General features: G+C 38.4%; 1 protein-coding gene across 1 annotated transcript; it reads left to right on the plus strand.

The window, feature by feature from the left end:
* The first annotated feature begins 9,660 nt into the window (after positions 1–9,660).
* LOC5572115 (transmembrane channel-like protein 5) lies at positions 9,661–25,075 on the plus strand. Its single transcript, XM_021839460.1, has 6 exons — positions 9,661–10,274; positions 10,351–10,453; positions 22,471–23,042; positions 23,194–23,747; positions 23,812–24,800; positions 24,860–25,075. Exons 1-6 carry the CDS (start codon positions 9,852–9,854, stop codon positions 24,904–24,906), a joined length of 2,688 nt encoding a protein of 895 aa, XP_021695152.1. The 5' UTR covers positions 9,661–9,851; the 3' UTR covers positions 24,907–25,075.
* The last annotated feature ends 534 nt before the right edge of the window (positions 25,076–25,609 follow it).

Consider the following 25,609-nt stretch of genomic DNA (forward strand, 5'->3'; position numbering starts at 1 on the left):
GTCATTAGGCCGAAAATGGTTGATAGTTCTGATAGGTTGTAAGGCCGAATGGGTCGTTAGGAGTTTGGTAAAAGTTATCTGTATTACCCTGAAACCCACAATTCATGGCGATTTTGAACAGCCTACTTGATATCAAGACAAATTTTGCCGGGACCTCTAGTTTAAGTATACATTTTGACTCATTGGGTGATGGGTGATTACGTAACTCAAAATTAGACCCCCTCCCTCACCCACGTAACAGCTTTTGTATGAAAAATTAAAATTTTTTGTTTGGACCGTAACACTACGAAAGACTCACTACCCCCCCCCCCCCCCCCCTGTTGCGTTACGTAATATTTGAACGATCCATTTGTAGTTCTGAATTTTGTGTCAGCGTGCAGTGTTACGAAGATATCTCGCGTTGAGTATCATACAGGCGTATCTGCAGTGATCGATTTCTCTTCGTCGATTTTCTCTTTGCATTACTACACAAAATTCAATCGTTTTAATCCACTGTATAAAATATTGTTTTACCTATAATTCTATGCTGATTAACAATTTGTTACTAGTGGCTTTTCGTACTCATGTTGCGTACACTAAAGCAGCGAGCTCGATTTGGCGAACGAGGGTCATCTACACCTAATACCTTTAGGGTCGTTGGGGGACACCTTAGCGTCCTCGTACGGACTTCAACTTTTTACCTATTTTTTTTTTCTTACCAAAACCAGCACTTTACAATGACGAACTTATAACTTATAACTTGGCACAGGTGATAAGATACAAAATAAATGCCACTTTAAAGGAAATTTGAGGTATCAAAACTGAACATTTGTAGAATCAATCAAATGTAGGAAACATAGTTATTTATTTCGTTTCCCAAAAGTTTTACCTGGTGCATTTTTTAAATGTCCAAGTTTCAGATAAAATGAAAAAGAATATCAAGAAGCCATTACAAATACAAACCAGATCTTCACGCTTAAACCTTAATCCCGTAAATATTCCAACAATCAATCAAATAAACACCTGTAGCAGCACCGGCAGCAACCAGGTGAGCAATCGGCTTTTTCGCGAAACACTCAAGTGTTCCCTCAATTGAAGATAATGATCGGCAAATACCGACCAGCGCAATAAAAGCGTGGCTAATCAGCAGCGCAAACTTTCGAATCCTGCAACAGGTAAATGAAATCAAGCTTGCGGGGATGGCATGTTGTTATCAGAAGGTAGAGTACCAATCAATGTATATTATCATAGCTAGATTGGTTCTTAGTTCTTAGCTGAGTTTTGGAAGCATTAAGAGAAATCTTCCATTTTTGCAAGTATGAAGAAAAAATATCCAACATTTTTTACAATCTACTAGAGATGACACGCGGACTTCGTCCTTTGGCGGAGAGGCCTGTGTCATCCGCAAACAAGGATTTTTGACATCCCTGAGGTAACTCAAGTAAGTCAGATGTGAATATATTGTATAATATTGGTCCCAAAATGCTGTCTTGAGGAACACCAGCTCTTACAGGAAGTCTTTCAGATCTGGAGTTCTGATAATTAACCTGAAGTGTACGATAACTACAGATACAGATAACTTTGAATTATTCTAACAATGTATGTTGGAAAATTAAAGTTTTTTAATTTTACGATCAAACCTTTATGCCAAACACTGTCGAATGCTTTTTCTATGCCTAGAAGAGCAAGATCAGTAGAGTAGCCTTCAGATTTGTTGGAACGGATCAAATTTGTTACACGTAAAAGTTGATGAGTGGTCGAATGTCCATGGCGGAATCCGAACTGTTCATTGGCAAAAATTGAATTTTCGTTGATGTGGGCCATCATTCTGTTCAAAATAACCTTTTCAAAAAGTTTACTGATGGAGGAAAGCAAACTGATTGGACGATAGCTAGAAGCTTCTGCCGGATTTTTGTCTGGTTTTAAAATTGGAACAACCTTAGCATTTTTCCATTTGTCAGGAAAATATGCTAATTGAAAACATTTGTTAAATATATCAACTAAAAATGATAAGCTACTTTCTGGAAGTTTCTTGATGAGGATCATCGCCATCATCGCCAGGAGCTTTCATATTTTTGAATTTTTTAATAATAGTTCTCACTTCTTCCAAATCAGTCTCCCAGGCATTTTCGAAAACGTTCTCTTGACTAAGAATATTTTCGAAGTCCTGAGTAACTTGATTTTAAATTGGACTAGTAAGTCCTAAATTAAAATTGTGCGCGCTTTCAAACTGCATAGCAAGTTTTTGAGTTTTTTCACAATTAGTTAGTGATAATTTGTTTTCCTCTTTCAATGCCGGTATTGGCATCTGAGGTTTTTTCAAAATTTTAGATAGTTTCCAAAAGGGCCTAGAGCCAGGGACCAACTGAGAAATCTTATTTTCAAAATTTTTGTTTCTTAATTGAGCAAAACGTTTCTTGATTTCTTTCTGCAAATCCTGCCATATAATTTTCATAGCAGGATCGCGAGTGCGTTGAAATTGCCTTCTCCTCACGTTTTTGAGACGGATCAAGAGTTCAAGTTCATCATCTATAATCATAGATTCAAATTTTACTTCACATTTTGGAATTGCAATGCTCCTGGCTTCAACAATGGAATTTGTTAAAGTATCAAGAGCATTGTCAATATCAAGTTTTGTTTGTAAAGTTATGTTAACATCAATGATCAGAACATGATCAGAATCAAAATCAGCATGAGTAATCAGTTGGCTACAAAGATTACTAGAGTCGGAGTCGGTCGTAGATGGATTTCTCGAAGAGGAAAAACATGTAGGGCTATCAGGGTATTGAATTGAGAAATATCCTGAAGAGCACTCATCAAATAAAATTCTGCCGTTGGAATTACTTTGAGAATTATTCCATGACCGATGTTTGGCATTAAAGTAACCAATTACAAAAAAAAAATGACTTATTGCGAGTCACTTTTCGCAAGTCAGTTTGGAGCAAATTAACTAGCTGTCCAAAACATTGAAAAGGCAAACAGACAGTTATGAAGGTATATTTACCAAGCTATGTTGCAACAGAAAAACCTAAAGTTTCAAAAACTTTAGTTTCAAATGTCGAAAACAGTTGATGTTTTATACGCCTATGAATGATGATTTCAACTCCCCTACATGTCCCATCAAGTCGATCGTTACGATAAGCAAAAAAGTTAGAATCTTTTTTTAGTTTGGATCCTGGTTTTAAATATGTTTCAGTAATAACTGCTATATGCTCATTATTAGCTGTAAGAAAATTAAACAGCTCGTCCTTTTTACCATTCAAAGAACAAGCATTCCAATTTAAAATATTTAAATTATTATTTATTGAATCCATTAGAAAAACGTAATCCAATAACAATTTGATTAGTAAATTTTACACCAACTTGGACTGCTTCAACCATAGTGGTGTAGAGTGTCCATCCCGGGACAAAATATCCCGGGATTTAAGAGATTTCAGGATTTCCCGTTTCCCGGGATATAAGCTGTAACGTCCCGGGAATCCCGGGAAACCCGACATGAACTTAAAGTTTCATAAAAATCACTAAATTTGTATGCAAAACAATGATTTTTTTTAAGATCAAGGCTTTATTTTTTGATAAAATAGAAAAGCATCATCGATAGAGAATAAATAGGAAATTATGTTCATAAAAAAATCAAATAATCAACTATGTAACAAATATTTATATTAGTCTAGCTACATAGTTCCTTTTTGCTTTTCTCTACAACATTAGTTTTTTTTTTCAAGCCTACACTGAAACTAATGCTGTAGTAACTTAAACCACAGACAAACAGACGTCACACTCTCATCGCTGTCCATCGACCAACTTTTTAACGATCGATTCGAATATCTGGTAGGTGGTCAATCGACCACCCGCAGCGCTCGCGTCGTTTTTGTTCGTGTTTGACGTTTACACACTACCGCCACCTGTTGGTCCATCGGCCAACTACAGTGTTTTTAGCATTGGGCGTATATGTTTTCGCGACTATGATTTTGATCGCAATTTGTTCTAAGTGTTACGTCTGTTTCTCTGTGCTTAAACCATACCATTGTTGTTAACGCAACTAATTTCAATTATTGTTAATTTGAATGAATTTGTTTCAATTATAAAAACAATGTTATTGAAATTACCATGTTGCAATACCACAATACTGTGTATTTTCAACTATGTTGTTATAGTCGAAAATCATTCTTTCTCAAGTAAAACTGACTACCCGTTTAGTAATGAATAACGGAAAGTGTTCTCGATTTTACCATGCCCATGGTAGGAATAAGAATTAAAAGAATGTAATTCTCACCAGCGCTCACTTACGTTTCGAGCTCACTTTCATTATGACGCCATTTTTTTGTGCACCAGTCAAGCCTGGACCTTGCTTATTTGTGTGGTTTGCTTCAAAATGTATTAATTAAATCAAACAATACAGACCTGCGAAATGGTGCGTATGATCTAAATTTGAGTTGGATATAAAGTAATACTCATTTATATTTTTAGCCCGGGCTGAGAATCTAGAGTTCCTCATACCAAAATCCAGAGCTGCCAAGACTCGAGTCGCGCAATGTATAGCAGAGAAATACCAACCAAACCTGCTGTAATTGCTTCTATTTTATATCACAGCATAATTTATTTTCTTATAAGCTAACTCATTTACAGGAGTGTACTTTGACCAACGTATCGAGCAATGAGAACCTCCACCCGGATTTCTTTATAATCGATGCCACGGGAAAGCGGAAGAGTTTACAGAAGCTGTCATGCATATCGTCCCTACTTTTGTTTTGCTTCCAAAATTCAACGACGAATTCTTCGATCTAAATAATTATAAGGTATTTTTAAGTGAAAATTATCGAACTAAATAAAAAATAATATCTTGCAAATATAAATTGACTCTATTCAAGGTATGCGCATTTGCATTTAGATTGGAATACCGATAAATCTAAATGCATTATGCGTGGACCTTGATGAATTAATAATATCCAATAATACAAGCAGCTACATAGAAAAAAATCCATTATCGTATCCGTGAACAGCAGGCGTGAACTCGTCAACAACATAAAAACACCGTGAACTAGATCATGTATACGAGACCAATCATGGTAGTTCACGGTGTATTTTTGACAGTTCACGTTTTTCAGAACGCTTTTTTGAGCGTGTAGATATATTAACTACTCGGCATTCTTTATTTTAAATGCAATTAATGGTTGAAGATTACACTTCGAATTCTATTTATCGTTACCACGTCTAATAGTGAAATTTACTACATGATTGTCGTTGCTTTGAATGCAAGAGATGGTTGAAAGATTAACTTTTCTTGGTTTTCAACATAACCATGGAACATGGTAATTTTCACTACTTACCTCTTACTTCGCCAGCATGGTAAAAAAGACGACAATCTTTGATTGAAATGAATGCAGTGGGTAGTCTGCACAAAAGAAGTGGTGCTGTGCATTTATTTTAAACTATCAACATGGTAATTTTTACCGCAATGCTGTTTTCAGTGTATTGGCCGAGTTAGCCAATCGGAAAGTACACCTGAACCCTAGTCGATCATTTTCAGTTATACAAATTTGGCATAATCCCCTACAGTACATTTGCTCTTCAAACACCATGTTTACTTTTCGAAGATTTATAAATGAAATGTTTAACAAATCCCAAGTATACCCGTTATTAGTCAAGGTGCTTTGATTTATCCAGCTTTTTACGATCGCTATAAAACAATGAGGGGTTGTTTACTGAGACGAGACTCGCGGAGTCGGTCTTCTTTTTCTGCGATTGCTGAGTTTTTTTCTTATTCCACTCAGTGTGTACATCAATCTTGCGCAAGCCGTTCAAGCTTCCACGTGACCATCTCAGCAAAAAACAATTGCGTTTGCATCACACCGAAGCTTAAACGGCATTTTGAGTGTAATTTCATGCCGGGAAACGTAGCAGACATTATAAATAACTAGTCTTATGTTTGGATTTATTAGCGTCTTTGGTAAAACTGCTCCGCTGACTGAGCTTTTTAATAATAGTTTATTTTGAATACAATACTTTTCACTTTTTCAGCCATAAAAACGGTGGTCTGCATTTGACGTTTCGTGACAGCGGAATCTGGGTTGCGTATGACGTTGATATTTTTCCTCTTCGCGAGTCTCTCTCAGGTTGTTAATATTTGATATATCTTGCCTACCGATTGTATAGCTGTGTCTTAGTAGGCTGTTATCTAGGATTGTTGATTCAAATGTCAAATTTTTTCACCGATCGGTTTCTCGTTTTGTTCGTTTTAATAATGATTTTCATTTTTAGGTGCCTTCAAAAATACATGTCTATTCTTCAAGCTCAGTTGTGGAATTTGAAGTCAGTCTATGACTCGATGTATTCTAGTCCGGCACGTCAATTGTGTAGCTTTCATATGAAAATCACGTACCTACATCTAGTAAAGTAAATTCCAATATACATTATTGGACACGTCTATCTTATCGAGCACCCAACAAAAGTGAAAAGTATACTTTAGTTATTATAATTTTCGTCAGACGTAATCCTCTTTGAGCCTAAGGTCACGATTTAGATCACCAGTAGGGGTCTAAATGTCCACCACTACAGACGGCCGAAGCTTTGAACATCCATTTGGAACTCATGTCATTTCGCTTAAATAGAGCTGAGTTGTTCCGAAACCTTGATTCCTCTGAAATAAAGATTATTTTGTTAGAAATCATTCGATAAATTAAATACAAATTGAACAAACTATCGAACGCTAAAATAAGTTGACATTTTCTATGTTTTCGTAAATTTTCCAGTCAGGTCCAGCTTGCTGTGATGCTGCCATAATAAATTATGGTGTACGCAGCATAAGTCAAATAGGGGTGATTCAAAATTTTATGGCAGCCAAGCGGAAAAAGCTGGATTAATATTTATTTAATCGAAATAAAATTAATCCAATATGTTATAATTATTTTTTTTTTGGCACAAGTTATTTTCTCTTTAAATTGTATCAGTATTATAAATTGCATTGCTAACTGGACCCCCCTATAAATGCGAAATAGCAAATAGAAATATGGGATAACATTGGATCGGTCTGGTATCTTCTGTCGCACTTATTCGTCATCTCGTACTGAATAAGTACAGATAAGACACCAAATCGATCCGATGTAATCCCGCATTTTTATTCGCAATCCCGCACTTCTAATCGCACTTGTTATGTGCGTTATGCGCTAGAAAACATTGTTTTTCTTCCATTTCGACAAAAACATCAATTTTTATCCCGGATCCCGGGACAAGCAAGATGGCCGGGAAATAGACACTCTATAGTGGTGGCTTTGAACATTGCATCAATCATTAGATTCAATTGTTCAGTTAGAAAAATAAAAATTTGATTTCGACTACAGACATGGTAAAATCAAGCGAATTTCTGGTCTGCTGAAAATTGCCGATGCGAGCGCTTAAGTTAACCCCTAAGTATCCTAAGTAGAGCGGTCAAGTACAATTTGTTGCTAATTACCAAAGTAATTTTGACAGCTTATCAAGAATGAGCGAAGTGTCACTTTTACTTGCGGAATAATTGAGCGGCACATTTTTCCGTACGGAATAGTGACAGCTCCATTTGATTTGTACGGCAGGCGTTACTAATGTTACGAAATCAGCTCTACTTGTCAACTGGATACAGCTCAAGTAATTTGGACAGCTGAAGTATTTCTTGGCCATTACTTGTCCTATCCTTTTGCACAGTACTTACGAAGTGGATACTACCCATAAAATGGTAGTTTTTACCGTACAATTTTTTGCGTGTAGCACAGCACGAAGGTACGATGCGCACATGATATCATACACCATGACCCCACAGTTATGGATCAAATAGTGTGGAGTCCAACCTATAAAGTTCAATATAACAACATGGAAAACTTAAAACTGTAATTTAAAAACACAAATTGAATCGTTTCAAATTGGAACATTGGTTAGTCAACTATTTTGAGTGTAATATTTACATAGGATTGCATAAAAATTAAAAATTGTGTCGGTTTCTGAAAACCATATTATGGATCAATTTTCATATTATGGATCAAATTGTGATATATTACGGATCAGTGCACAAAATTAAGAGATTTTCAATTCAATGCATCTGTATTGCATGTTATGGCGAAAGTTAACAATGCGTCACATATTACTGCAAAAAATAGCAGTGTTAGAGCTGGAGACAAGAACTGTTTTCGCTCCACACCAAGTTTTCCACCCATTTTTGTCTGGTAAAAAATGAAATTTACAAACCTTGATGTTTTATGAGTTTTATCCTTAGTGCTATTGTCTGAAAAGGTCGAATTCAATGCTTAAAATCGCAGAAATCTACATTCTTTGGAAGTGATCCATAACCGTGGTAAACAATCATTTCCTGGTCCATATTATAAATCACTAGTTAGAAGTGCTAATATTTGGTATTTAGAAACAACAATCAAGAAAAATGTTTTCCAAAAATGGATTCATACTAAATCGAAGAGCACGAGCATGTTTTATACTATAACATTTGAATTTTACCACCTGTGGAAGCTTATGAATGCTGACGGCGCTTCTTACAGAAAACGACCATATAATGATAGCTGTGTGGTACCAACTGAACATTTGTCAAAAACACCGTTATTTACCGGTTGAATGTTGTGCATAACATCACAAATGGTAGAAGACAAATAGTATGACATGGGAAAAATATATTTTACGTCAACGTTTATGTTTTGAGCGAGTTATCCGATGTTGAACGCCAAAGTGATCCGTAACTGTGTGGGCATGGTATTGCATCTAATCAATCAATATGCATCATTGTATGAGCTCAGCTTAAGACATGACAGTAGAAGCATTAGCCATAGAATGCTAATGTCGCGACTGTTCGTGTGACCAACATCTAGTTTGCCACGCTCTGACAGCTTGGGTACCGGGTCTATAAGTGTCAAATCAATTATTTTTACCCAAAATAAAACATTCTGTACAACATGGCACTGAACAAACAATCAATACCTGCAATAGTAAGTATTAAAAAAATAATTCTGTTTTGTGATAACAGCGCCACTAGCGTTCTACTACTTATATTGTGTATCCGGTAGAAATCAAGACCAACATTTATTTATAATTATTGTTTTCTCGGGCCCCGTGCGTCGCAGCTAATATGTGAATAGTGCGCTGTGTTCATAAAAATCGTAAGAATGCAGCGCCACACTAAAAAACTGATTTCAAAATCGCGCGAGTTGAGGCGCGTCGCGAGTCTCACTGGCGCGATCCGGTTTGGTGGCGGTGCGACAATATTTCTATTGACGTGACACAAAATTTTGAAATATGAGAAATTCTAAGGAATGAAAACTCTTCCCACGAGTTTCTAACCATTTAGCACAGACACCAACCAGGATTGATGCAAATTTCATTCACCAGTACCCCTCGGTCAGTGAAGATTGAATCTACCTGGGCGTCATTCGCTCTTTGCCCTCCATTGTGATGCTCACAGTCTCCTTTTTAGTCCGTTTGTTTTGATTCTCGTTCGCCTCGGAAGTGATGCCGGTATTTTATTCAAAAGATAGTTGTAATAAAAGTATGATAAACAATTTTGTAATTTTTATGTGTTCTTATTCTAACGAAATTTGAGCTGAAGATTATTGTAATAAGCTTCAGTTGATCCATAAAACGAATACAGTTTGTCTCTCAACCCGTTTGGCAGCACTGCCTCTTCTCCAGTGATGTTCACTGCCTGTGAACTGGAATTGTCAGTCAAAACATTCCATAAGAACAACACACCCTCAGTTTCACTTCCCGTTTCTGACGAATCAATTCAAGTGTAATTAGTGCCACAAATTTATTTGCGTTTTTGTTCGGAAAAATAGTTTCCTACGCCCCCTACGCCCGAGAAAACATGCTCTACTGAGAAAAGGTCGAATTCCGGGAAAATGGCACGCCACCAACACCAGCACCGCAGAACCGTGAGTGACGTGTTCAACATCGAGGTGGCTGGGTCCGAGTCGCAACTATGCGGAGGTGGCGGAGCCCTAGATCAGCCAATGTTCACCGAGGCCAACAAGTGTTCGCCGTCTTCCTCGTCCAGCGACTTCCAGTGTACGAGTGATAGCAACTTTCTGCTCAGGGAAGACGCGGCCTATCGCCGCCGAAGGGAACTGTACTATGCCGTCGATGATGACGGTGGTGGTAAACAAAATCAGAGCATTGAAAACGATGACGACGGCGATGGCGAGGAGGACGCGGATGACGACGAGATACGGGAACTAGAGGAAGACGGGGAGGAAGCGAGTCAGTTTGAGACAAGTGGTGCGACAAGCGATTACAGCAAGACGGCGAGCCGAGTGGCAGTCGACGTGAGTCCCATTCTAGAAAGCGGTTCAGATAGAAGGAGCTGTTCGTTGATTTTGATTTTTTTTTTTATTTCGGCAGAGCTTCCGACGATGGTCCGCGAACTTTGGCAAGAGCATTAAGAACAACAAACGCAGCATGTACAACAAGACGATCCGGTTCATGCCGTCGCGGTTGCAAAAAAGTGAGTATCCAGGTTGTTATCAATCGAGCTGGGAGGGGGATTGACAAAGGACCAACAGAAGGAAGGTCAATGCTACAGATAGAGGTGAAGCAGTGGGGTTCAAGGAAAGAGCGCGGAGGTTTGTTGACGTTTTTAATTTGGAACGTGGCGACGAGGGCATTTATTCTATTTTCAGATGGTATTTTAGCGATGCGTGTGAAAAGACAAGTTGCGAAAAAATATGAGCGAACACATGATCGATGCGATGAGATTTTGATTGGAGCAGTAAGAAGGCAGTTTGGTTTTGTCTTTGAAGAGGAAGTGCAATCAATGTTTTCTTTTTACCGAAGATAAGGAATGTGAGAACAGAGTGATAGTCAAGTGCTTGTTTGAGATACGGTGGAAACTTGGACCGATGAGTCAAATAATTCGATTCCATTCAGGTATTGGAAATACTGGAGCTCTGCAATTTGTAAAGTATCGTCAAGTTTACAAGAGTGTTAAAGGTATATTGAAATAATAGACGGAATGACTCGATTCTTGTATTTCAGTACTAGTTTGCGCAATTATGCATAAATAGTATCATCGGAGTGAATGAGTGTCATCACAACTGATGTTAAACTGATGTTTACACAATAGGATATTTTGGATATGATGCGAGATCATACATCTATTGAACACTCAAAACTAAAGCATATTAATCAAATAATCGGTTCAGGAAACGTCGTTTGAAAAGCAGACCTGGAAAAAGCTGGCTCTCGAGCAAATTGATCTGAAATTACTACAATCTTCATCATGAAAAGGACAAACCTGTTCACCAAGAATCGTAGAACCATCCACCAAAGAACATCTTACCAACAACGGAACCTCCAATTATCCTGTAGTAAGCGGTGCAGTTGGTCCTTCTAAATAAAACTGAGTAGTAAAGTGACGCTTGATAAGCTCGCGGGATCGATGTCATGTGTGAATGGTGCCAAATGATATACAGAATTCTATTTGCTGGACAAGAAAGACAGTAACGAAAGTCACTCTGTTTATCTGCAAGTGTTCCCGAAAAGTGCATAGATGGATTGTGATGCAACAATTCTCAAAGCATTGGATATTAAGAGAATTTTTCCAGAAGTTTTGAATATTTTTTTTAAATATCTCGTTTATTTGGTAGGTTCGGGCGCCATAGGGCACAACAGAGCCGAAATCATTTCTTTTGTTTTTACATTTTCGAATTTGTAATTACCTACCTTAAAACTATGTTAGTTTTGGGAACCGAAGTACTCGCGGTTGATTCGAGATTAGGGACTACATTTATACAATAGGAAAGGAAAGGATTTTTTTGAGTTTTGACGTTTTCTTAGAATGCTACTTAAGCTATTTAGTCTTATAAGTTGATGAAGCTTGATGGAACAGGTTGTCCAGAACTGTAATGAAACTAAACAGAAATATTTAACGAGAGACAACGACAAGAAGAGGACAAACTGGAGGGGAAAACGAAAGACAGCGAATGCACGATCATCAAACTCGAACATCGATACGTTTCAAAAACATGTAGATCAGATTCATATATTCTAAGCAGGGCCGTACATTTTCATTTCATTGAAAGCATTTTCAGTCCCCAACTGACTGACTCAAGCTAGCCTTTCAATTGAAACTCTACCGTTTCGTTTCAATCCGACAAACCTTTCCTTTCTTCACAGCCTTCCTTTCTTGCTGCTTGTGCATCGCGCGTCATAAATCAGAGCCTCACCGCAGCGAGCTGGTCTTTCAATCGGTAGTCTCTAAATTTAGGAGCTGATTAATTCAAATGAACGACGTGGTAGCCCGCATAGATTCTCTATCTTAATTTATTACTTAACATGTTACATACATTACTATTGCGAAAAATAGGTAAAATTCAATTTTAAACATTTTGATGGATTTCAATGAAACCAAATGAAACGAAATCCTTACTCTTTCATTTCACCTTTTCTTGTTCGTTGCGTTCAATCGGGCAACGAAACGAATGAGTGTGGAACAAAGAACGAAGCGACGCAGTTCTTCGTCACCATCGAGACGACACAACCAAGCCTTCGTGTTTCACAAAATGCTTTCGAAAATGCACAGCCCTGATTCTAAGTCAAGGCCCGCCAACACTTCCCTAACAGTTTTCTGTTGTTCTCCTCGGACCCGGAGTATTTCATTCAATTCAGATCTGATGCCACTCAACGCATCCCCATACGACATGTTCGATATCCTGGTAAGCCTCGTCGCAAACACAGAGATTCACAGAGATAGCTTTCCGAGAGTCTAATACGGTATGTATGCGCTTTCAACGAATAGTGATTGGACATAAGTCGACACATGACACGAATGAAATCGCGACTCATGTTCAACCCCTTGAGCCATGGTTTTGTCGACACCTGTGGAAATATGGAATGCAGCCATCTACCCATTTCTTTGTCTCTCCATTTCTGTTGCCAGCTGATCAAGGTCTCCTGAAGGGTCAATGTAAAAAAAATCATCGAAGGCGATTTGACGCTCGTAAACATCACCTTCTTTGGCGCCTACCTTAGCCAGTGAGTCCGCTATCTCATTGCCCGGAATGGAGCAATGAGAAGAGACCCAAGCCAGGGTAATAGTGTACGAGCGATTTGACAAAGCACTCAATGCTTGGCGTATTCCATTTAGGAAGTACGCTGAGTGCTTTACCGGTTTCATTGACCGAACAGCCTCCAGAGAGCTTAGACTGTCGGTAAAAATGAAGAAGTGCTCGGGTGGAAGAGAACTGATGACTCTAAGGTGTAATGTATAGCTGCTAGTTCAGCAACATATGCAGAACATGGCTATTGAAGCATAAAGGAGGCGCTATGATAAGTGTTGTAAACACCGAAACCAGTGATATCATACGTTTTTGATCCATCTGTGAAGAACTGTCGGTCCTCGCTGATATGCCCGAATTTACTTGCAGACATGGGAGGGATAAATTTTGAACGTAAATGATCTGGTATTCCATGGATATCTTGCTTCATGGATAGATCGAAAACTTCAGAGGAACAGTCGAAGTCTAGGAAGTTACCACGTTTGTTGTTAACCGAAGATGGGTTGACCTCCAGCGTCATGTACCAGTAGTGCACACTCATGAAACGAGTCTGAGGATTATGTTCGAGCAGCTTTTCGAAGTTTTCAATAACCAATGGATTGAGAACCTCATAAAGGATGAGGAACCTGAGTGTTAACTCCTCGAAACGATCTGTCAGAGGCTGTACTCCTGCAAGTACCTCTCAACTCATTGTATGAGTCGAGTTCATGCAGCCTAAGGTTTTGAACAATGAACATCATGAAACTCTGAGCTATTCAGAACAAAAAACCTAGATCAAGGGAGCTACATAGTCAAATCGGTAAACGAGCAGCTGTTTTGTAAGATCAAGCTGAAGGTCGTGGATCTTCTCAGATTGGAAATTTTCTAGACTTCCCACTGGGAAGTTCCCAGGACATAGAGTATCTTCGTACATGCCACACGATATACACATGAAAAATTGGTCAAATGACAACGAAAGCTCTCAGTTAATGACTGTGAAAGTGCATATAAGATCACCAATCTGAGAAACAGGCTTCGTTGCAGTAACGTAACGTCAGAAGAACCGAGATCAAGTTGATCCCTTTACGATCCTTGTTTGGACCCGTGCCTTCGATTTTTCGTTGGACCCGTTGGCGAAAGCTAGCGGTGGTAATCCTACTTGGACACCGTCTTGGGAAAAAACCTTTCGAAGGTCACGTCTTCTTTCGTTTATTAATTAAACATGGTATCAACAACAAACAAAAGGAAGGGTGAATCTCTGAATTCACTACTTCCTTCCAAAAAAGTGGGTTTTAAAACTGTCACTACACGTGGCAAGAATGGAAGAAAGGACGCTTCCCCGGAATGCGAACTTTCTTCCAAGGGTGAAATGAATAATTGTATCGAAATGAGCAATCAGTTCGATGCTCTAGACAAATTTTCCGAACACCAAATCGAAGCAGCCTCTAGCCCAGGCTCTTTGATTCAAGTGAGGAAGCAAAGAGTGCCGCCTATCGTGGTCAGTTGTTCCGAATTTGGGGGATTTAGGCAGGAGATCTTGAACTCCATTAGGGGAATCAAGGTTTCCTTCCAAATCGCAAAGAAAGGAGACTGTCGCGTTTTGCCGGAAACTCTTAAAGATCGTGAGCTTCTTCTCAAACATCTTGAAGATGTTTGTACTTATGACGACAAAACTGAACGTTTATTCAAAGTTGTCTTGAAAGGTCTCTCAAGTGACTATAAATCACCTGAAGAGATCAAAAATGGAATAAATGATTTACTTGGATTTTCCCCAGTCCAAGTAATCATTATGAAAAAGAGAACCCAATCTGGCATTGTTCGGAAAGGGCTTTCTCAAGAATATTATTTAGTTCACTTTAACAAAAAAGAACTAAATAATATTAAAGCTTTAGAAAAAGCAAAACTTTTGTTTGATGTCCGTGTGACATGGGAACATTTCCAGAAACCTGGAGGAAATTACCAGAACCCCACTCAGTGCCGTCGGTGCCAAAAGTGGGGTCATGGTACAAAAAATTGTCGCATGGATGCTAAATGCATGATTTGCGGAGGTTCTTCTCACGCCAAAGACGTCTGTCCAGTGAAGGAAGATACCACCAAATTCATATGTTGTAATTGCGGGGCTAACCATAAGTCCAATTTTTGGAATTGTCCTTCACGCAAAAAGGTCATTGAGGCTCGCGCCAGGCAGATGAAAGATAATATCCGTTACGATAACGGTCGTTTCCGGAATTTGCCTGGAAGAGTATCGAACAATGCTCATTTTTCAGTTAACGATCGCTTGATCATGAATCATACCCATCAGGAAGATCATAATCATGCTCATTCACAAACTAATTTTAATCCGTCGGGTAGCCGTTCGAATCTTTCTATTTCGAATGTATCTACCCACGGTAAATCCTTTGCCGATATCGTAGCAGGAAATTCTACCTCCTCCCCTGTTCGATCCATGGGTACCCATTCTACTTGTTTCAAATCAAATGGAAAAAACCCTACCGCCACAGGTAACTCCGCTTCTTCGTCTACCGGAAATTCCAATGGGAAATCACATGACATGTCTGCCTCTGATTTTAATTTTCTAACTGAACAATTGAATCTAATGATTGATGCAATGTTCAAAGCCACCACTATGACTGAAGCAGTCCAAGTAGGTGTAAAATTTACAAATCAAATTGTTATTGGATAACGTTTTTCTAATGGATCCAAATAATAATTTAAATATTTTAAATTGGAATGCTCGTTCTCTGAATGGTGAAGAGGACGAGCTGTTTAATTTTCTTACGGTTAATAACGTGCATATAGCAGTTATTACCGAAACGTATTTAAAACCTGGATCTAAACTTAAAAGAGATCCTAACTTTTTTGTTTATCGTAATGATCGACTTGATGGGGCATGTGGGGGAGTTGCAATCATCATTCATAGGCGTATAAAACATCAACTGTTTTCATCATTTGAAACTAAAGTTTTTGAAACTTTAGGTGTTTCTGTTGAAACACAGTTTGGTAAATATACTTTCATAGCTGCCTATTTGCCTTTTCAATGCTCTGGGCAGCAAATTAATTTGCTCCAAACTGACTTGCGTAAATTGACTCGCAATAAGTCAAAATTTTTTGTCATTGGTGACTTTAATGCCAAACATCGGTCATGGAATAATTCTCAAAGTAATTCCAACGGCAGAATTTTATTTGATGAGTGCTCTTCAGGATATTTCTCAATTCAATACCCTGATAGCCCCACATGTTTTTCCTCTTCTAGAAATCCATCTACGATTGATTTGGTCTTAACCGACTCTAGTCATCTTTGTAGCCAACTGATTACTCATGCTGATTTTGATTCTGATCATGTCCATGTTACATTTCAAATATCCCAAGAAGCGATTCTCAATCCTATCAGCTCCACTTTCAATTATTTACGAGCCGACTGGAATATATATGAAACGTATGTTGACTCCAATCTTGATGTTAACATTTCTTTAGAAACTAAACTTGATATTGACAATGCTCTTGAAACTTTAACAAATTCCATTGTTGAAGCCCGGAGCATTGCAATTCCAAAATGTGAAGTAAAATTTGAATCCGTGATTATAGACGATGATCTTAAACTCTTGATCCGTCTTAAAAACGTGAGGAGAAGGCAATTTCAACGCACTCGCGATCCTGCTATGAAAATTATATGGCAGGATTTGCAGAAAGAAATCAAGAAACGTTTTGCTCAATTAAGAAACAAAAAATTTGAAAATAAAATTTCTCAATTGGACCCTGGCTCTAAGCCCTTTTGGAAATTATCGAAAATCTTAAAAAAACCTCAGAAGCCAATACCGGCATTGAAAGAGGAAAACAAATTATTACTAACTAATTGCGAAAAAGCTCAAAAACTTGCTATGCAGTTTGAAAGTGCGCACAATTTTAATTTAGGACTTACTAGTCCAATTGAAAATGAAGTTACTCAGGAGTTCGAAAATATTCTCAATCAAGAGAACGTTTTCGAAAATGCCTGGGAGACTGATTTGGAAGAAGTGAGAACTATTATTAAAAAATTCAAAAACATGAAAGCTCCTGGCGATGATGGAATTTTCTACATCCTCATCAAGAAACTTCCAGAAAGTAGCTTATCATTTTTAGTTGATATATTTAACAAATGTTTTCAATTAGCATATTTTCCTGACAAATGGAAAAATGCTAAGGTTATTCCAATTTTAAAACCAGACAAAAATCCTGCAGAAGCTTCTAGCTATCGTCCAATCAGTTTGCTTTCCTCCATCAGTAAACTTTTTGAAAAGGTTATTTTGAACAGAATGATGGCCCACATCAACGAAAATTCAATCTTTGCCAATGAACAGTTCGGATTCCGACATGGACATTCGACCACTCATCAACTTTTACGTGTAACAAATTTGATCCGTTCCAACAAATCTGAAGGCTATTCTACTGGTCTTGCTCTTCTAGACATAGAAAAAGCATTCGACAGTGTTTGGCATGAAGGTTTGATTGTAAAATTGAAAAACTTTAATTTTCCAACATACATTGTTAGAATAATTCAAAGTTATCTGTCTAATCGTACACTTCAGGTTAATTATCAGAACTCCAGATCTGAAAGACTTCCTGTAAGAGCTGGTGTTCCTCAAGGCAGCATTTTGGGACCAATATTATACAATATTTTCACATCTGACTTACCTGAGCTACCTCAGGGATGTCAAAAATCTTTATTTGCGGATGACACAGGCCTCTCCGCCAAAGGACGAAGCCTGCGTGTCATCTGTAGTCGATTGCAAAAAAGTTTGGATATTTTTTCTTCATACTTGCAAAAATGGAAGATTTCTCCTAATGCTTCCAAAACTCAACTAATAATATTCCCACATAAACCAAAAGCTCTTTATTTGAAACCTTCAAGTAGACATGTTGTCACGATGAGAGGGGTTCCAATAAATTGGTCAGATGAAGTTAAGTATCTAGGGCTCATGCTAGATAAGAATTTAACTTTCAAAAATCACATTGAGGGCATTCAAGCCAAATGTAATAAATATATAAAATGTCTCTATCCCCTTATTAATAGAAAATCAAAACTTTGTCTTAAGAACAAGCTGTTGATATTCAAACAAATTTTCAGGCCAGCCATGTTGTATGCTGTACCAATATGGACTAGCTGTTGTAATACCAGGAAGAAAGCTCTGCAGAGAATTCAAAATAAAATTTTGAAAATGATTCTGAGGCTTCCTCCCTGGTATAGTACCAATGAGTTACATAGAATATCCAATGTTGAAACATTGGAACAAATGTCAAATAAAATAATTAATAATTTCAGGCAAAAATCGTTACAATCTTCTATTGCCACGATTAATGCGTTATATGTTTAGGTTAAGTTAGGTTAAGTATATTAAAAACTTTTTTTTTCTCTTATAAGCAGGTGAAATCATCTGACCTGTAAAATAAACTGAACTGCTACGGCAAATGAAATGTAATATGTTGTTAACAAAATGTTAATTAAATCTTAAATTTGTTTTACCAAATTAGGATGATAGTGTTGTCAAATAACACAGAACACCTAGATATAAGAAATGAATGTAATGTTTGGAATGATACTAATAAAGAAATTAAAAAAAAAAAAAAAAAAAAAAAACGATTCAGCGATGAGAAATGAGCAGTGGCAGATGATGTGCAATACACATAACAAAAAACGATTCTTACATAAAAACTATGCATGAAGGATGTGTTCGAAACACACAGATGAAATAAATAGTAGCATCAGATACAAAAAACAATAAGATTTTTATTAGAATTTATATGGCCAATGTTTCGTCCAGGGTTGACCAGGCCCTATGTTGTGTTTCTTTTTGGTCCCGGAGGGGCAGAAGAATAACGAACGTTTCTTGACTTCTACTATTTTTTTGCCCACCACCGAGAGGCAGTGCTCCTGCTCGGTGGGGGATACTACTCGTTACAATCACAACTTACAACTAATATCACAGAGGTCATATATGCCAGAGGTAGCAAAAGTGCACATCGCATGTAGCATTGTTACGTTGAAAGCATAATGAAAAAGCAGTTAAAACATCCTACCGTGTACGCACCAAACTTTGCGCAGTTAAGAAATTATCATCCTATTTTTGCTTCAAATAAGGCTAAAATATATATTTTTTTATACAAACTTCTGGCAACGATAGACTTTTAACCCTTCAGTAGAACGCATGATTTAAAAAGAATAAAAATAATTCATATAAAAATTAAAAAATACAAAAGGTGATACAATATCTTGTGCCTAACATTGCGCACATAATCTTAATTGTTCCTAACTTTGCGCATGAAGAGCCAAACTTTGCGCATGCCTTAAAATGCTCGTTTGCTCCAAATAATGTTGCTTTTTTACTGGTTTTGTATTAAGTACTAAAGGGGTACAACTAGTATGAGTTTCATCAGAAGTTTTTCCGTGAATTTCAATTTAATTTGTTCATCCGCCCCAAACATAGAGTGGCCACGAATAGTGATTTGCTCTGTTCTCCATTGTTTTGTTATATATTCAAAAGATTACAATCTGAACAATATAGTTTACAGCCGTAGTTTATGCTTATTTGTTTTCGTACGTTGCTTTATATAATTTATTCTCTTGTTTTTTTTTAAATTCCTAACCTTTTTTATTTTTTTGTTGTTTCTGTTTCTCGTTTTCCTTATTTTATACCATCTCTTTGAATAACTACCAGAATTCAACGTTCGTATTCACTGCTAATGGTTGTGAACAATTCGATTTCGCACAATTTGGAAGCTTTTTAAAAAAACCTTCTCTGTTGTACAGTTGTGTTCAGAATAATAGTAGTGAAAGCCGATTTTCATACAAAATGCTCAACTTTGGCATGCTGTAACTTTGTTTCCTTATGAGCAATCGGCATGAAATTTTGGCAGTGAACTACAAATATACTCAATTTTATTATCACAAGATTTGAAAATTTTCACACTACCGGCTAAAAACTTAAGCACCAGTTGAAATCGCTCAAAATAATAGTAGTTTTCCTTTTGTAAATTTTTGTTCAGCAACAATTTTATAAAAAATTGGCTTGTTTATACATTTATAACCTGGGTGGGAATGGTTGAAATGATGAATAAAGAAAAATTAAAAAACTCAAAATACAGCAGATGCGCAAAAATTAAGACCCTCATGTAAAAAATGGGTCCTAAAATTGCGCATCGCTTTTTTCAAATAAAAATTCGACACATTGTATGTTGATTTTTGGCAGAGCCACTCCTTAGCGCTTGTGCTAAGACGGTGTAAAAGTTGAGGTTTATACGTGTGGCGATAAGGTTTTTTGGTTATTTACTAACATTAACAAGGGTTTCTTAGTAAACAAATGTATGTCAAATACTTATTTCACATAAACGAACAGATCCTATAACACTTCCCCGAATACCATTACCCCGAAAACCATCACCCCGAAAGTCAATACCCCGAATGGTCAAGTACCCCGAAAACCAATACCCCGAAATCCATTACCCCGAATAGTCCGTTACCCCGAATACCATTTCCCCGAATTTTCTTGCCCCGAAAAATTCAAAATGAAGATTCGATAAATCAACACCATACATTTTTTTAATAATTAGTTTAGGTTAAGCACGTCTTCTCTTGTTCGTTGGAGGTCATTGTCTATCAAATTGTCGCTAATGTATATGACAAAAAGAATCTAAAGATTCGGAAGTAGAAAACTCCTCCTCTATATGACGAAGTGTTCCCTACTTCAAAATATACTTTACTCAATGATATTAGATAACGGTACTAGCCTGGAAGCCGCTAAGGAAATACAATTTGTTATCAAAGATTTATTAATTTAATTTTGTGAGGATGGCTGTGTTCACAGATTCATTGTTACATTTTTCGAACTGCTGATAATGCTGGTACTGAATTTGTTTTCACTTGTTAATGTCAGAGACCTCTACCGCCCTCTTTCAAATGCGTTATATCAATTGATGATCAACTTATTCTGGAATGGCACTAGACTATTATACTGACAACTATTTATAAATGCATCGCTAAAGAACAGCCGATGATAAAAGAAGAAAAAATCATTGATGAAAACGTTAAAAATTATGATGCCGATAGTCACTATACAAGCGCAACTTTTGAAAGAATAGTCGATAATTAAAAGAAGGACAATTCTCTTGTTGGAAGTTGTAATACCTACAAGATGTAATACTGACAAGTAATGCAGGAGCTTATTTTCAAGGTCGCCCGTCTGAAGTCACTGTCAACTTTGAATTTCGCTCAAGACAATTGTGCCAGTCGACTTTTTTGGCGGCTATCGCTCAAAATTTAACTAAAACAGTACAACTCGGCTGTTCTATAACTCAAAGAAGGGAAAATCATTACGTACACTCTGGCATTATACAACCTCGAAAGAACAGCCGATGATTGAAAGAATAAAAAATTACAGATAGAAATATTAGTAGTTATTACGCCGACAATTATTTTAACACTGCCAGAAAAACCTCGCTTGTCGTACATAGAACGAGAGAGATGGAATTTTAGGCTCAAATTCGCGAGCGTCTTTGAAGAATTTCTTGATGTGCATAACTGACTTTCGGGGAAGTGTCGCATTCGGGGAACTGGTTTTCGGGGTAATGGTTTTCGGGGTAATGGTTTTCGGGGTAATGGTTTTCGGGGTAATGTGTCATTCGGGGTAACGTTGCATTCGGGGTAATGGTTTTCGGGGTACTGGTTTTCGGGGTGATGGTTTTCGGGGTAATGGTATTCGGGGAAGTGTTATAGGACCAAACGAACATGTTGCTGAAACAGAATAGTTGAAAAAATAATTGATTAATTATAATTTTTTCATGTTTGTTAAAAATGCGCAAAGTTTGGAGCTGCACAAAGTTAGGTGCGTACATGGTAGTCCCTTCGACAAAGTGATAGTCTGAGAAAAAAGCTAGTGGTTTTCCGAACCATTTTCAAAGTAATTTTGTGGTTTGGATGGCATTTTGGTGGAAATGTCTAAAACTTAGAAAATCGATTTGATACATTTGATACCAAATTTTATTCATTTTTAGACAGCATACTTGGTTTAGTTAATAAGTTCAGAATTTGATGTGACAAGTGTATCTTAAAAAGTGCACAGATCTAATGTGTACACAAGGTTTTCCTGCAGAACTTTTTCGGCTGATTTAGGCAAATCCTAATGCTTCAATATCAACTCTTCGAATTGAAGAAAAGCTGTTGGTGGTGTCTTTGAACCCTGCTTCTTCTTCAAGGTCATCCTTCATTCCCTCCTGTAATCTAAGTAAATTTAACGTTCGTAGCCGTGTATCCGAATTGGCAGAAACAGAAGATATGTATTTTTCCTGTTATTCCTTATCAGGGGCTGTACATCTAGACTTCCTGCGATAACGTAATCAGTTTAAGTTCTGAGATATTCAAACGGCAACTAATTCAACTCTACGAATCTTTTATTACAATATAGTAAAGGACTGATATCCTTCAAATGTCTAACATCTCTCTATTCCCCATTTGCAGCCCTCTCCATCGATGGCGATCTCATCACATCCACGGCGTCGGACGTGGAGCAAATCACCCAGGAGCTGGAGCAACGCGAACAGCTCATGGAGGACAACCCCCTGTCGGAGCAGCTCCGCATCGAAGCCATCAAATCGATGGCCCAGACCCTGTCGATCAAGCGTCAGATTCGTGCCAATCTGACCCGGACGGTTACGCGTCGTTCGGTGAGCCGCTCGAAACCGATCAGTCTGCTACGGAAGTGCCGCTACAGTGGCAAAATGTACGCCAGCCAGTTTGCCAAACTGGTAAAAACCTCACTAACGAACTTCGAGCTGTTCTACGGCAGTATGAAGGAGGTGGAGGGTCACTTCGGGAACAGGATAAGCGCCTACTTCAAGTTCCTCCGGTGGCTGCTGGTTCTGAATTTGGTCGTGGTGATTTTCGTATTTTGGTTCGTGGGCTTCCCGCAGATCTTGTACTCCGGAATGGAGCGAAGACTTGGACATGCTAACGCCGAGAAAAATTCGACGATTAAGGCTATGCGGAACTCGCGAGGAGATCTCAGTTTTACGGATTTGTTCACTGGAGAGGTAAGTCAATCGATATAGTGAAGATCTTGTAGAACTAATCTAAGAGTCGTTTCTCGATTCAAAAGCTTTCGAGGACTTAATCAACGGTCAGTGCATGAAAAATTATTCAATAACCTGCAATTGGTAGATACTGATTTTGAACCACTTTCAGGGATACTTCACCGAATCGATCCTATTCTACGGCTTCTACAGCAACGTATCGTTCACGTTGCTTCCGGGAACCTCGGAGTACAGTCTACCGCATGCGTATTTCCTCACCGTGATCATAATGTACCTGTCCACGTTTGTAATCGTGTCGCTCAGTATGGCTCGATCTTATCGGATCAGTTTTATCGAAACCAGTGGAGCTGTCCACAACGTCCTAACGCACAAGATATTCTGTTCGTGGGATTTTGGGATAGCGAACGAGAAGGCAGCGCACTTGAAGCATGCCAGCATCTACCAGGAACTTCGGGAGTACCTCTCGGTGATCAACCGACCGGATGGACCCGTTGGAAGGTGGAGCCGATTACGCAGTACCGCACTCCATTGCACAGCGCATTTGGTCGTGTTGGCCATGATCGGTTCGATCGCTTTTGGAACCTGGATGCTGCTGCAACAATTTGGACAGACGGAGCACTTCACAACCTGGTCGGCGCTGTATGTTTCGATTACGACGAATGTTACAATGCTATTCTTCCAGTATGTCTTCCGATTCATCTCAAGGCAAGTATAAGCTCCGGGATAAAGTTCTTCAACGTTCATAACGTTTTTTTTTTGTTCGTTCCAGATTGGAAGAATATCGACGGCCATCGACCGCCCTGAACATCAACCTGATGCGCAACTTTCTCCTCCAACTCTGTATCGTCGGAGTCCTTATGTTCTACTGGCTGAACAAAACCTACGACCATTGTTGGGAAACTTCTGTGGGCCAAGAAATCTACCGCCTGATTGTAATCGACTTCGTAGTCTCCGTCATATTCCTTGCCTGCCTTCAGGCATCTCGCTACGCGATGAATCGTTACTACAACCGCTCTATCTCCTTACCCGAGTTCTGCATCACCAACAACAGTCTCGGTCTGGTCTACAATCAAACTCTGCTTTGGTTTGGTCTTCTCTTTTCCCCTATGCTCTGCATCGTTGTGGCCGCAAAGCTTTTCCTCACATTCTACATCAAGAAACTTAGTCTGATCTACTTCTGCAAACCCCAGAGCAAACTATGGCGATCTAGTCAAACTCAAACCCTATTCCTGGTCTTGGTTTTCGTATCCCTTTTTGGGGTAATCATCACCCACGGTTACATCATCACCCAGATTCCCGTCAGCGAGGAATGTGGACCTTTCCGCGGAAACACATATATGTACCAGCTGTTCATGGAGGGAATTCTCAAACTGCAAGAAGAACATATCTTCTGGAAGATATTTTCCTACGTCACCAAACCCGCCATCATCGGTGGGCTATTGCTGACCATGGGAGTCGTTACGTACTACCTTCGGGCAAAATCCAAGGCCCAAATTGCGAAGGTCAAACTACTCAAGGAGATGCTCTGCATGGAAGCCAAGGACAAGGAATTCCTGCTGGCCAACATCAGCAAAATTACGCGCGGCAAGGAGTGGAACTTCGATCGGGACCTGTTGAATGGAAGGAAGAGCAGCACGGCCGATAAATACTACAGTGATCCGAGCGCTACGTGGCGATACGCCGACAGCCCTCGGAAAATCAGTGGAAACTCCGTACTAAGGGATGACGAGGAGAGCCCGACGGGATCCGGGTATCATCGTGAGTTGTTAATGATATTTGTTCGAATTGGATCTAATTTGGTGCTTGCATTCTTACAGGAATTGACGAGTGTAACGAGGAACGAGTTCGGATGAGACGCTTCTGAAGCGTATACTTAGAACCTGAATTTATTAGCAATCTGCGATCTTTTATCAACTTATATACCCATGAGCATCTGAGTTTGTCTCAGTATTATACGAAATATTTATTCATATTGATTACCCGCCTTGAGTTGTGATGTATTGACAATAAATTGTAATGTTTTCCAATTGGAATTTGCGACTTTTTTTTCTTTGTCCATTCGGACATATCAGCTGGTTCAATAGGCCTATTCAAATGACGTCTCAAATCAGCTGATCGGGAAGCACTTTGACATTTCCTCTTTGAAAATGACAGGTCCGTGTTAGCACCGGTCCTCCACCGATGTAAACAAATGCATAGACGGATCTGTCACATGAAAAGGCCTATACGAAGGGGGCCAAAATAAAAACAAAAACCAAAGATTCATCGCGTGCTTTTTGTAGCTTTCACAACCACAGCAGTAAGACAAAATAATCAATAAAATTCATTTTGGCTGCTGACTTACACACACCGTTAAGCTTCAACGTTCATCTCCCATCTTTCAGAAAGCTCGCGTGTTTGGCAAATGCATCGCTTTGTTCTCCTTCTTCGTAAACTCATACACTGAACGGAAACTCCGGTCGCACATTGAATGATTTGTAATTCACATGATTATAAAACTTTACATTCCACATTTTGAATGACTATGAAAGAATATGATGTATCCACAGTCTGTTGAGCAAAAACCA

This window comes from Aedes aegypti, chromosome 1, assembly GCF_002204515.2.
Source record: "Aedes aegypti strain LVP_AGWG chromosome 1, AaegL5.0 Primary Assembly, whole genome shotgun sequence".
Lineage (NCBI taxonomy): Eukaryota > Metazoa > Arthropoda > Insecta > Diptera > Culicidae > Aedes > Aedes aegypti.